Source organism: Dreissena polymorpha, chromosome 1 (assembly GCF_020536995.1).
Source record: "Dreissena polymorpha isolate Duluth1 chromosome 1, UMN_Dpol_1.0, whole genome shotgun sequence".
Lineage (NCBI taxonomy): Eukaryota > Metazoa > Mollusca > Bivalvia > Myida > Dreissenidae > Dreissena > Dreissena polymorpha.
The window spans coordinates 34480215-34493825 of NC_068355.1; the positions used below are offsets into that span (position 1 = coordinate 34480215).

A 13611-nucleotide genomic window follows, 5' to 3' on the forward strand; every position below is an offset into this window, starting at 1 on the left:
ATGGTTTAATTAAAGAATAATGGAATGTCTTTGTGTTTGTTATGTTTTGAAAACGTGTGAATTGACGAAAATTAATTAAGCCGGCATGCTTTCATTGTCTGGTCAAAGATTTATTAATAAGACAAACGGTATGACAGTTTGGCGTGATTAAAGAATAAATAAGGTAACACGCTTAACCAGACAACAATGCTGTTTGCAAAGTAATTATAAGGGCTGACTATATATAAAGAGGGTATCTGAATGAGCCCAAAGTATGTGTTTTGTTTGTGTCGGACAATACTATTTGTGACTTGGAATACGATTGCTATATAGTTGTGTGGGTTTCAGTGCATCTGCCATGTGTTCAAACATATATGTGCTTATTTGATGTCGGATACAATAATTTTCTAGTGTTAGTTAGTTTTGTGTTTGTGTTTCTGCAATGGCAGAAGTGGCAAATTGTATACATTGTGGAAAGACAGTTGGGCAGAGGCAACGTGCTGTTTCTTGCGATGCCTGCGAGCGATGGCAACACATAGGCTGTGATTCTGGTAAGTAAACTTATAATATAATTATTTGTTGTGTCTTACATATTTTAGGTCAGGCAGCTTTTGTTTCCCCATAAATAATGAATCTAAATTGTTGGATACTTGCATATTATCGGGTATTCAACCAATGTTCGTTAATCCGGTGACACATAACAGATGTGTTTTACGACCTGATAACGATCATAAAACCTTTCAGATAAATGTCAGAAGTCACTGGACCGTTATCTTTGCGTTATTTGGGTGATGTATACCGCTTTAAACTATTGCTCATGGTGTAATATTGAATGTGTTTACAGTTTTTTTTACTTGTCAGTACAAATATATTTTAAACGTTTGTAAATCCTTAGTATTGAACATTACTATCTGCTGAAATGATTGAATATTATGATAAAATGTGCATTTTATATTTATGATAAGAATTTACATTAACCTTTTATTTAATATCCTTCATGTATATACATAAGTCGCATATTTTGAAAATAATTACTTTGTCAAAAAAGGCGTGAAAACTCGACACTAAATAAAGAAATATCGTATTGTTTGTTAAGTGTATGTGCTTGACATATTTTTAAAATAGCATTTTGTTGTGGTAATTCTGACGCTATTGGTTATTGAGATATCGCTGTTGACAAAAAGCCGTTCAGTTTGACATGTAAGGTTCGTTTGTCGGGATATGCTAAACTTTAAATTGAAACAGAACCAACATATTATCAAATAAGACGAATACTACCACCAATAATGTTTATTAATATTTTTTTCATAACTGATTGAGTTATTGTAAATATCGTACTCTATGTTGGCCTCTTCTTATTGAAAATGTGTGTATACTACCAGTGTCATGCGAATATGGATCTTATTTCTTAATATCCACCTTCACACCTTATTATCGCCTCTAATTAAACTATCTCTATTTAAAGAACATATTACTGCGAACTTAATAGTACCCCATTATAATACCATTCTAGCTACCGCTACCGTAGATCATATTTCAGTAAATAAGATTACTTCGGAATTATAAAATTTCACATGTGGATCGATATTGACCTAAACTTGTACTAAAAATACGAAATGTATGTACGTAGGTCATTCGACGAACCCTCGGTTCATCCCGAAGACGTGGGTGTTCTCGAGGCTGAAGTAACCTTCAGTCTTATGGAATCTTCTTCCCAGCGTGGGAAAAGAAAACTTGTATCCAGCAACGGATTTACGTATGTGCACAAGCGGTTTAACCCAACGAAACAGACGACAATTTGGCGTTGCAGCGTAAGGAACAAGAAATCGACATGTCCCGCGATAGTAGTGCAATGCGGACACTCTTTCGTCTCGAACGAATGTGATCATTCCCACCAGGCTAAACCAGGCATAGACAAGGGTCTCGTCATCACCACCAAGGTATTTTTATGTTCAATGACAATCAAACAACTTTACACCTTCCATCTAACACGGCATATTGTCTATTTCAGCGTTATGTTTTTCAATAAACATATGTATATTCTGACCGTATATTCATGATGTTTCAATATTATACTGCATATTTAAACTATCGTTAATTCACAGGTTAACGCCGAGTCTGATAAAAACATGTTCGAATCCGCTGGATCCATTGTTGAGAAGATTTTGCGTGAAGAAGCAGATGACCGCCTTCCCGAAGCGTCCAGGCCTGATTATACCAACCTCTTAAGGAATTGCAACAGGCGACGCCAACGCCCCAAAGATCCCACAGACATGGACTTTGAGGTAATCATCAAAAAAGTGTAAAGATATATACCAATCAGATTTGTTCGTGGACTGATAGCAATGATCTGTAAATGCATGATATAATTGTGCATACATTTCTTTTTAGCTCGACATGGCGTTCATCAACGAGAAGATCTCGTCGTCTTTCTTCCGGGCCGAGGTCCGCAACGGCGAAAGACGACATCTTATATTCGCCACAGACCAGCAACTTCAACTGTTGAAGAAAGCAAAGACATGGTACATTGACGGGACGTTTAAGGTGGTCCGACAACGCTTTTACCAGTTGCTTTCCATTCATTCTTTCGTAAGGTCCGGTGACGACATGAAGCAGCTTCCGTTACTGTTTGCGGTGATGGCCGGAAAAACCAGTGAAGACTACACACAGGTAATTGTATTACCCTTACAGTTCGTACCCTTACGGATATTTACATATGCTTAAATATACAGTATTAACAAACATTCGCTCACAGCCTGTGAATGTTTTCACACTCATGCAAACTTGAAAGTTGAGCGACTAATAAAATCAATAAAATCATGAATAAAAAAATAAAAATGATTTAACACACGCGTCATATTGCCAATTATTTTCCAGGTTTTCAAAGGTGTCATGGACATCCTCCATAACGAAACTCGAGTGAAAGAATTCATGGTAGATTTTGAAGCCGGGATGTGGCAGGGCCTCCGGGAAGTTTTCGTCGACCCAACAATTAAAGGATGTGCCTTTCACTGGAACCAGGCCGTATGGCGGCACGTGCAAAGCCTCGGTCTCCAGGTAATAAATATAATTATGGATGTGTATAAATAATTTTATGATTGTACTTACGAAAATTTAAATTTTCGCCGTTATATAAATCTAGGAAAAAAATAACACATACAAATGCCGATGTTTCATATCACTTTTTATATAGTATTTCATTGATTTTACAGAGCGCCTACAGTCAACGCGACACTGTATTCACCTTTGTTCGCAAGGTCATGTCTATACCGTTCCTGCCAGCGGAACATGTGGAACCAGCGATTATGAGGTAGATTATATATTTGACAAATATACAAAAAATACAAAAAATAACTGGATGGCCACGTTTCACTTATTTAGAAATAATTCGAAAAACCGTTCAGACTATTACTTTACAAATTACTGGTCTCTTGTAATAGTACTGATTCATTTTTATTTGTTTCAGACTGAAAGAAAAAACAACAGACGAACGCCTGGCCGACCTGCTAGAGTATGTGGACAGGACATGGCTTAAATCTTCGGTGTGGGGACCTGAAAATTGGAGCGTGTTTGGTCGGAGTGTCCGAACAAATAATGACTGTGAAGGGTGGCACTTGAAACTAAATCAGCACGCCAAGAAAGCCAATTTGCCTTTCTACCTACTACTGACCCTTCTTTGTGAAGAGGCTTCCCTTCTCCCAACACAGGTGAAGATGGTATCAGAAGGAAAGCTATCCAGGCGACAACGAAGAAGAACACGTCTCTCCAGGGAAAAATCTTCAAGCTGTGGGAAGCGTACGAGAGCGGAGAATTGTCAGTCAACGGCCTACTGAGGAAATGCAGTGGCATTTATGGACCAAATGCATGAACGTTGCTCATTTGATGTCTTTCTGATTGTTGGAAATGTTTCAACCCTTGTTTTTGAAAAGCTTGTTTGTGTGTGAAAGTTACTGTGTGTTTGTAATGTTTTACCATTATTATATTTTTTAAATGTTTGATAATATTCATCATTTACGGACCAAATGCCTGCCTGAAAGTTGCTAGATTGAATTGAAATAAATTATTGCTCATTTGTTGTTTTTTTTTCTTCTGATTGTTAGAAATGTTTCAACCATTGTGTTTAAAAGCTTGTTTCTGTGTGAAAGTTTGTGTTTAATTATTACGGATGTTTGAAATGTTTGATATTATTCATCAAGGCTCATTACAAACTGTGTTTTAAAATAATTTTTAAAATGAGTTAATAAATGGAAATGTTTGATAATATTTTGAATTGTCTTTTCATTCATAAATCTGTGTTATTTATTTTATTTAATATGCTAAAATTGATGCTTTGTATGTTTTCAATAAAAACAAATGTTAGTATCGTGAGTCTGTAATTGTTATAAATTATGAATAAAATTATGAATATAACACATTTCTATTTTTATTTTTTCCCCATGTATTATTTGTTTTGTGTATTCAGCATTCCTTTTAAAGTCAAAAATGTTATTTAATACATTTTTTTCACAAAGAGTATTATATATATGACAAAATATTTCGTTGCACGCTGTCATTTAATTTGGGGCGAGTTGTCTTTTATTTGGGGCGAGTTGTCTTTCGATTGGGGCGAGTTGTCCAATATATTTGGGGCGACTTGTCCAGATTTTCGGGGCGACTTGTCCTGGGGCGAGTTGGCTTTGGGGCGAGTTGTCTGGTAACCGTTTCAACATGGCGGATGGTAGCGTCCAGCCGATCTTTTCATTTAAACATTTTAAATGTTCTGAACCAGACCAAAACAACAATGTCCCTGATTTTAATAACAAGCAAGATAAAATTGTTGGTAGTAACTATGCTATTCCAATTTTCTTGTGTAAAAGCACTCAAACTGAAACAATTTCAGAACAGTTACTAGAACTGGATGAAGAAGCATATACTAGTGATAGTGATGTCTATGAACATGAATATACTAACTGTGAAAATGATTGAAAATCATGTTGAATATGCAGACTGTTTAAAACTTGCTAAGAATGCATATGAAGAGTTTCTCACTATTTTAAACTGTGAATAACTTGTTTGTTACACATTAACAGTTACAAATAGTGAGAAACTCTTCATTAAAGACATCAACATGATTTTCAAACTCTGAACAATCATTTTCACAGTACTATTTTAAGCCCTCCCCCCTTTTAATATATGCCATAACTTCTATAGATATAGTGACAAGTATACCGTTTTAAAATTTTAACAGTAATAAACTCTTCATATGTATTGTATTCAATAGTGACTATTCAATGAAATAAAACTGTCCAGATATTGTTTTGTTGACAACTTTATATGTTAAAAACGATTATTATTTTATTTTTGATACATTGAATATAGCTGAAATTAAATTTAGCATAATAATGCAAGTGTATCAATGCTTTAAAGATCAAATGACAATAAAAAATTGACTTCAAAATAGGGCAACCAGTTTTTAATGAGGGCAAGTAGATGTTCAAAGTAACTTGCCCCCCGGGCAAGTGAGTGTCAATTTCTTACGTTAACCCCTGGTTATCATCCGGAAACCATTTTACTATTTCTATTTACTGTGACCTTGACTTTTGACCTAGTGACCTGAAAATCAATAGGGGACATCTGCCAGTCATGATCAATGTGCCCATGAAGTTTCATGATCCTAGGCGTAAGCATTCTTGAGTTATCATCCGGAACCCATTTTACTGTTTCGAGTCACTGTGACCTTGACCTTTGACCTAGTGACCGGAAAATCAATAGGAGTCATCTGCCAGTCATGATCAATTTACCTATGAAGTTTCATGATCCTAGGCGTAAGCATTCTTGAGTTATCATCCGGAACCCATTTTACTGTTTCGAGTCACTGTGACCTTGACCTTTGACCTAGTGACCTGAAAATCAATAGGAGTCATCTGCCAGTCATGATCAATTTACCTATGAAGTTTCATGATCCTAGGCGTAAGCATTCTTGAGCTATCATCCGGAAACCATTTTACTGTTTCGAGTCATTGTGACCTTGACCTTTGACCTAGTGACCTGAAAATATATAGGGGTCATCTGACAGTCATGATCAATGTTCCTATGAAGTTTCATGATCCTAACCGTAGGCATTCTTGAGTTATCATCCGGAAACCATTTTACTGTTTCAAGTCACTGTGACCTTGACCTATGACCTAGTGACCTGAAAATCAATAGGGGTCATCTGCCAGTCATGATCAATGTACCTATGAAGTTTCATGATCCTAGGCGTAAGCATTCTTGAGTTATCATCCTTAAACCATTTTACTATTTCGAGTCACTGTGACTATGACCTTTGACCTAGTAAACTGAAAATCAATAGGGGTAATCTGCCAGTCATGATCAATTTACCTATGAAGTTTCATGATCCTAGGCCTAAGCGTTCTTGAGTTATCATCCGGAAACCATTTTACTATTTCGAGTCACTGTGACCTTGACCTTTGACCTAGTGACCTGAAAAATCAATAGGGGACATTTGACAGTCATGATCAATGTACCGTACCTATGAAGTTTCATGATCCTAGGCCTAAGCCTTCTTGAGTTATCATCCAGAAACCATCTGGTGGACGGACAGACCGATGGACCGACAGACTGACGGCAGGGCTTTTTTTCCTTCTTTGGGACCCGCCGAAAAAATTTTCCCCTCAGCAGGTAAATTTTCCCCCAGACTTCATTTTTCCCCTTAAAAAAAAAAAAAAAATTTTTTTTTTTTTTTTTTTTTTACTTTAAATACATAAGTTAACCTGATCCAGTGTAGAAAATATAACATATTGCATAATTAAATTATCTGTTGCCTTGATTTTGTTTTAAAAACAGCAAAATATGTTGAATTGATTATTTAAGACTTTCCTTATTTTCCCCAAAATTCGGCGTTTGTTGTCAATTTTTCCCCCAAAATCCGGCATTTTGCACGATTTTTTTCCCCTAAAAAAAGGCCAGGCCCTTTCCCCAAAATCAGATAAAAACCCCTGGACGGACCGACAGACTGACGGAACGACATGTGCAAAACAATATAAAACAATATATAACAAAATATAATAACAATATAAAAAATGTTGGTCTAAGGTCACATTTCTGTTATAAAAGTATCTACAAAATAGCATGTCTGAGTATTTCAATACAATTACCTTATGGATGTTTTTTATTGGTTGTTTATATTTGTATGACAGGGATGTTTTGCCTAACTGCTCCAGATGTATGTTTTTGTTGTAAAAAACAATAAATACAGTAGTTTTTGGAGAATTAACATTTATTAACTAACAAAAATGAGGTATATGCCCTGCAATTTTGTTACCTTCTAGCACTTAAGCCATGTATCAAAGGGAAGATATAACACTGCCATTTGAAAAACTCGGATATCAACAAGAACAGCAAATGAACACGAAATCACTTGCAACCATCACTGTTTAGACTAATATCTTTATCGGGGTATGTATTGCCATGATATGGTTGTATTAAGCAGCGAACACAATGACCTGATTGTTGTATTATGCAGGGAACACATTTGTCTGATTTATTTGTATTATATATTTGTATTATACGGTGAACATGTTGACCTTATTTAGTACTATTATGAAGCGAAGACATTGATCTGATTGTTTTTTAATGCAGCGCCCCCACATTATTTTACGTAGATCATGTTTGAGGGGTTAAACAATGAATGATCATCAGCATGTTTCTAAGTATATAACATTCCTGCCAATCCCTCTTCGAGTAATATTTACGTCTACCTTTTAATTCAATTAACATCACAGGCATCAGGGTGTTTACTACACATGTACCACATAGGCGTTTTATATTCAAATGAAGCACATGATCACAAAAGCCAGTAAGAAACATACAAATATTATTTAACACAAATAATGCTACATTTATGAATATAATCAGTCAATATGTTAGGCTCGAATGGTATAGCAAGACGGTAAACGCTTTTATTTTCTTTGTAAAAATTATAGTTTACTTAAGTTCAAATACTACTTCAGACAGTGATTTAAAAAGAAGAAAGGGAGAACACACATACGTTGCTCCCCTGCCAGTTTATAATGCACAAATTATAATAAGTTTAACCAAAGTAAGCATATTCATATTATGCACGAGGAATTTGAGTTGTAAGCTATGTTATTATTTTTTATAACAAACAATTGGTATATTTAATATTCTAGTCTGATCGGGATATATGCTTATCCAACCTCATGGCATATTCACATTATTCAGGGATGGGTTGCAATATTCTACAATTGGTAGAATGAACCAATAATTTTGTACAACATAAGTAATTGATGACAAATGATAGCAGGAATACTATTAAGGGTTTCAGAAAGTATTTTCTGTTTGCTGCGGGGTTCAAACTATTTTATGTGCTAAATGTGAGGCATATTTTTTAAGCAAATGTATAAAAGGTTTCTGACCAAAATCAAAGTATTATTACTTTTAAATCATCAACGTATTGGCATACACCAAGAAAGTTGTAGAATATTTGCGGGAAACATAAGAATTTTGTGGAAAACTTGTGATGTGAAATTTCCGAATGGTAACAGAAATTACCGATCGTCGTTTTTCCGAAAAACAGCATGTCGCGGTTTTCAAAAAACAAATGACTGCACCCAAATATTTTAATGTTACTGACTATAACGGGTTGATACATGTATGATTGTGTTTCTCTTTTAATAAAGTGAAGTGACAATTTCAAGGTCGATTCATTTGAAATATGAAGGATATTCTGTCCTTTGGCCTTTGGCTATAAATATATCAGTACAATTTGAAATTTCCAAAACCAATCCGAAAATATTGGCAGACACAAAATTTAATAAAAATTCTTACGTTTTCCTTAAATATTCTACCACTTTTCTGTTGTATACCAATAAATGGATGTTGTTCAAGCAATAGCAAATTGATTTCAATCAGAAACACTGCCTATAACCGCAAAAACAAATATTCCAATCTTTTTGGTTTACAATTTTTGTGATGCAAATAGCTTGCATGTAGCATGGAATTGAATGTTCTGTCAGATTAGTGTTTCGACTTTCTGGAGTGGGGAATTTCGGACTGTTTTATCCAACAAGAAAAGAGCTCTTAAACGTTAGTTAGACTCATGCAAAGTGAAGTAATAAAGAACCACTTTTTGTAAACAACCCAAATGTGACCTCCCTTGTTGGATCATGCTACATTTGAAAATGGAGTGACATATACGAGTAATGCCAGTCCAAGGGAGATAACTCAAAATTAAAATTTCTACCAATCTTCTCTGTTTGTCCAGGAATTATTACTTAATTCACTTCATGGAATTGTAGAAGTTCTTAATGTCTTTATTAAACTGAAATACATATTGCATATACTTTTAGACATGCACTAAAGTCATAAACAATCATGATGTAATGTTTGAGATAAATATATGGAATTTATGGAATACTCATTCAAAATAATTTGACCGAGTTAATACTGGTGATAAATAACAGGCTTGATAATGATATGATAATTGCTTTGAACAACTTGCTATTATCTGCGATTAATAAATAATTGTCTTAAACTTCAATGTTCAACACAAATTTCCAACAAACCGTATCAAATATGGATTTCTACTCTATTGGGTGAAGACTGCAAAGACATGTACACATTTTCCTGTGGTTAAAAGATGTCAAGAGCCAAAAGTGGTACTTAAAATGACAATCAAAACACACTTTTGACAGCAGACAATGACTTATCACAATACCCCATACTTTAGAACTTAAACCACAGTTCAGCACCCAATCTGTGATTGGGCTGCATGCCACTGAGGCTGTGGCTGTTATTGATATCAAGTTTATCTTTCCTGACAATTCTTGGCTTGTAATTATTGACTTGACAACTATCCCAGCCGCAGTCACTTCCACCTCAACACGTTGGAGGTCAGTACAGGCCCAGTGGCTGACTTAAGTTCAATTCCTGCTGCTCACTTGACAACTATTCCAACTTAAGTCACTTCCACAAAGACATGATGGAGGTCCCTACATGTCTAGTGTCGTGATTTAGTTCTGGTACCACTACTCACTAGACTACTATTCCAACCAGTCAATGTCACCTAGACACTTTGGATCATGTCAGTACATTGCCAGTGTCTGATTTGAGTTCCATTATGCTGCTCAATTGGCAACTATTACAACTACTGTACAGTCACTTCCATATAGACAGGAAAGGAGGTTAGTAGTATAGTATATGTCCCGTATCCGGCTAGAGTTCCATTTATTCTCAATACGCACAGAATATGTTTCACTGGCTGACCAATCTGCCTTCGGTACATCAACTGTGAATATACAAAAACAAAAATGAATGAGATAATTAATCTGATTTTTGTAAGTAAAATTATTTGTAAAGAAATCCATTTTGTTCTCTACATACATGTACTAAGTAGACCACGTGTTAGGGCAAAAAGTGCACCTAAAAGATAATCACGTTTAAAAAAAAAATACCTGTATCTACATTGTATTTTTAATCTTTATTAAATACCAAACACTACTTTGAAATCATGAATCATAGAATAAAAAATGTTCCAAATGTTATTGTGTTGAGTGTTGTTGTTTTTTCAAATGTTTGTATAGCTTGATTAAATAAGATTTGAAAAATTGGTTACCAATTGTTGAAGACATTACTAGGTTTTCTAGTTTTTGACCACAATTGACTTTAAATTCGGACATAGCCTTTATAATGACAAGATGAACATTCTGACCAAGTTTCAATAAGATTTAATCAGCAATTTAATAATGATTAATAAAACAGTACAGTTGGATTTCATTTTGTAAGGATTATTTGCTTTATATTGTTATGATTTAAATTGTTAATTATGATGCAATAAAATGTAATATTTTATTATGTTTGAGTTTTAAATTATGCATATTCTCTTATACACCGAGCTCCAGATGAGGGCCATACAACTGTAAATACACCTTTTTCATGAAGATTTACGCATTTATTTTTATAAACTGGACGTACAATTATGACATTAATATCCATTTTACGCATTTACGAAAAAAATCTGGCCGTACCGATACGTCTGCGTCAGCGCGGTGTGATTTGTTGGTCTCTAACCTAACGGCGCTTTTCATTAATTTAAATAACCGAAAAGTTGTAGACTGGGTTCATATATTATTGTCTATTCTGTCGTGTGATTTCCTGTAACTTATAAATCCGTCAAAAACGATATGTCTGCGCGCAATTGAATGCCTGCTTAACCGATTGCGGCTCAAAACAACACTTTGTTGTCATATAATGACTTCATACGGTGTCTTCTAACCATCCTGACATTAAATCTGTAAACCCAGAAAAAGACATTGTCGCCCCGATATTTAACGATTTGATTGCATCGGTGGCGTAAAACGTTAGAAAACACCATGGGAAACGGATGAGACAGTGAAATAAGTGTTCATTTACTTAGCTTATTAGTTGGCTTGTGTTTTCTTGTCAAGAAAAATGAAGAAATAGTATTAGTCATGAGTTTTAATGTGTAGTTGTATTAGCATCATAATTCAGAATGGAAAACCTAATACAGTAAATGTTTATAAGAAGCTACATATATTTATTATAATTGCTGCAAATGTTTCTGTAAAGTCAGTTATACACCCTTCAATATCCAAGAAACCAGGTAGTACAGTACTACCTGTATTTTTGGATATGGTAGTACAGGTACTAATTGATTTTCAGCGTTACTCCTTTTCTTTCTGTCAGTGGCAGTACCGTTACTAATTTCACAAATCCTTATCTGGAGCTCTGTATACATGGTGTTGATCTAATATGTTATTTTAATTGTTTGTTCCCTTAACATTCTTGCAAAAATGTTTGTTGTAAGATATGATAATAAATAAAAGTTTAAGAAATCGCTGCTCTTAATCTTTATTTTATTATCCACCGCGATAGGTGGACGAATATAGTTTTAGCATTGTCCGTCCAGAACACTTTTGTGTCAAGAGCATTGAACCGATTTCATGGAAACTTGATATAAGTGTATATATCATAATAGAATGATGTGTGTAAAATGCTGTAGCAATTCATTTGCAAATAACAGAGTTATGGCCTTTTTAACTTAAAAATAATCATACTATTTTGTCTGAAGCGAAATCTTGGAACTGCTTGTGCAGATTTCATTCAAACTTGGAATAAAGTGTACATATTGATAAGAGGATGGTAAAGGTCAAATTGTCACTCAAACAATTGGCCAATAATGGAGTTATGGCCACTTTTTACATAAAAATACATGTTTATATTGGTATTTTAACTGCTTTTTGGATTTCATTAAGCCTTTATTTAAGTGTATCAATGAATGTCTCTAAAGCAGTAGTTGTTTACAGAATTCGGCGTTGCAAGCATTTGGCGGGTGATATCGATTTAACAAATGTGCTTGTTTATTTATATTTTTATCCAAGAATAACAACAAAATCAATAACATAATGAACACAAATTATACTACTCTATATTCATGAGACAAACATATGATTGATAAAAGTTAGAATCAAAGTTGACTTTTTTAAACAATTTGCCACATCAAAATTCAATTATTTTCTAATTCCATCTATTATTTATCTATGAATATGCAACATTTTGTCATCAGTATTCAAGACTAGTAATCACTTAACTAAAATCCTCACTTTTAAATTTGTATGCAATGATAAAAACGTAGTTCTATGAAAGACTGATAAACAATGGAGAAAACTACATAATCTTGATAGAGCGGTGTGATTTGATGTCATTTATTTATAGAATACTATGTCTATGAACCAATTTCAAAATTATTACATGCAACTCAACTTTGACTAAGACAGCTTATACTCAAGAGTAGACATTCTGTTCATATTCTTGACTCTTGCACAAACATCTGGAAAACACTTAGCCAAATGTAGTTGAATTGTTTCAGAGTGACCTATGGTACAATACACTACGTGACCGGCGACTTTTGCCTAAATCTCCGACACGTGTTAGTCATGATTCATTTTGAGTGACAAATCACGGCGATCTCGCGCTAGGTCGAGCATGATCACCGCGATTGCTATAAATAGAATCTCCACGGCGATTCACTGCAAATCACCGCCTACACAGTCAAACGCAGTGAAGTATGATTTTCCTACGTTACATGTATAATCTTCACAGCGATTATAGCAATATGAGATTATACGCATTGTTAGCAGATATTAGGGAGTATCCTTTTTTTTAAATTAAACATGTATTTCAAACCCATGTCCCTGACAGTTTTTTTTCTGTCTTTCTAAATGTCGCGTATAAAACAAAACCATGTTCGTGCCTAGCTGTAGGATACCGCACATGGAGGAGTGATAATTGCGTTTTGATAATGCAATTAACAGTTTGAAGCCATGAAGAACTCATCACTGATTATAATATTATATTCGTATTTTCCCCCGAGTTTCTCGATTCCCCGAAACATACGTTTCAACTGTCTCAATCACATACATGCAACCTCTCTGGTCTTTATCCATTACTCGATAATCCCGCATATACCCGATTTACAGATTTCCGGACTTTGTTGGTTTTGCGTGAGCTGTACTGTACAATTGTTATTTCAACAAATAAAGATCTTGTTTCAGGATTCGACATTCAGCAAGTAGGGTGTTTACTTTCATGTTGGAATACATTTTTGCGATC

General features: G+C 34.6%; 2 protein-coding genes across 2 annotated transcripts; both read left to right on the forward strand.

Moving 5' to 3' along the window:
* The first annotated feature begins 1552 nt into the window (after nucleotides 1-1552).
* LOC127866848 (uncharacterized) lies at nucleotides 1553-2703 on the forward strand. Its single transcript, XM_052407710.1, has 3 exons — nucleotides 1553-1919; nucleotides 2085-2264; nucleotides 2371-2703. Exons 1-3 carry the CDS (start codon nucleotides 1596-1598, stop codon nucleotides 2701-2703), a joined length of 837 nt encoding a protein of 278 aa, XP_052263670.1. The 5' UTR covers nucleotides 1553-1595.
* Nucleotides 2704-2878: 175 nt separating this feature from the next.
* On the forward strand, nucleotides 2879-4189 carry LOC127876446 (uncharacterized). The gene is made up of 3 exons (XM_052421741.1): nucleotides 2879-3036; nucleotides 3192-3289; nucleotides 3446-4189. The coding sequence occupies exons 1-3, from the start codon at nucleotides 2911-2913 to the stop codon at nucleotides 3810-3812; spliced, it is 591 nt and encodes a 196-aa protein (XP_052277701.1). The 5' UTR covers nucleotides 2879-2910; the 3' UTR covers nucleotides 3813-4189.
* Nucleotides 4190-13611: the final 9422 nt, after the last annotated feature.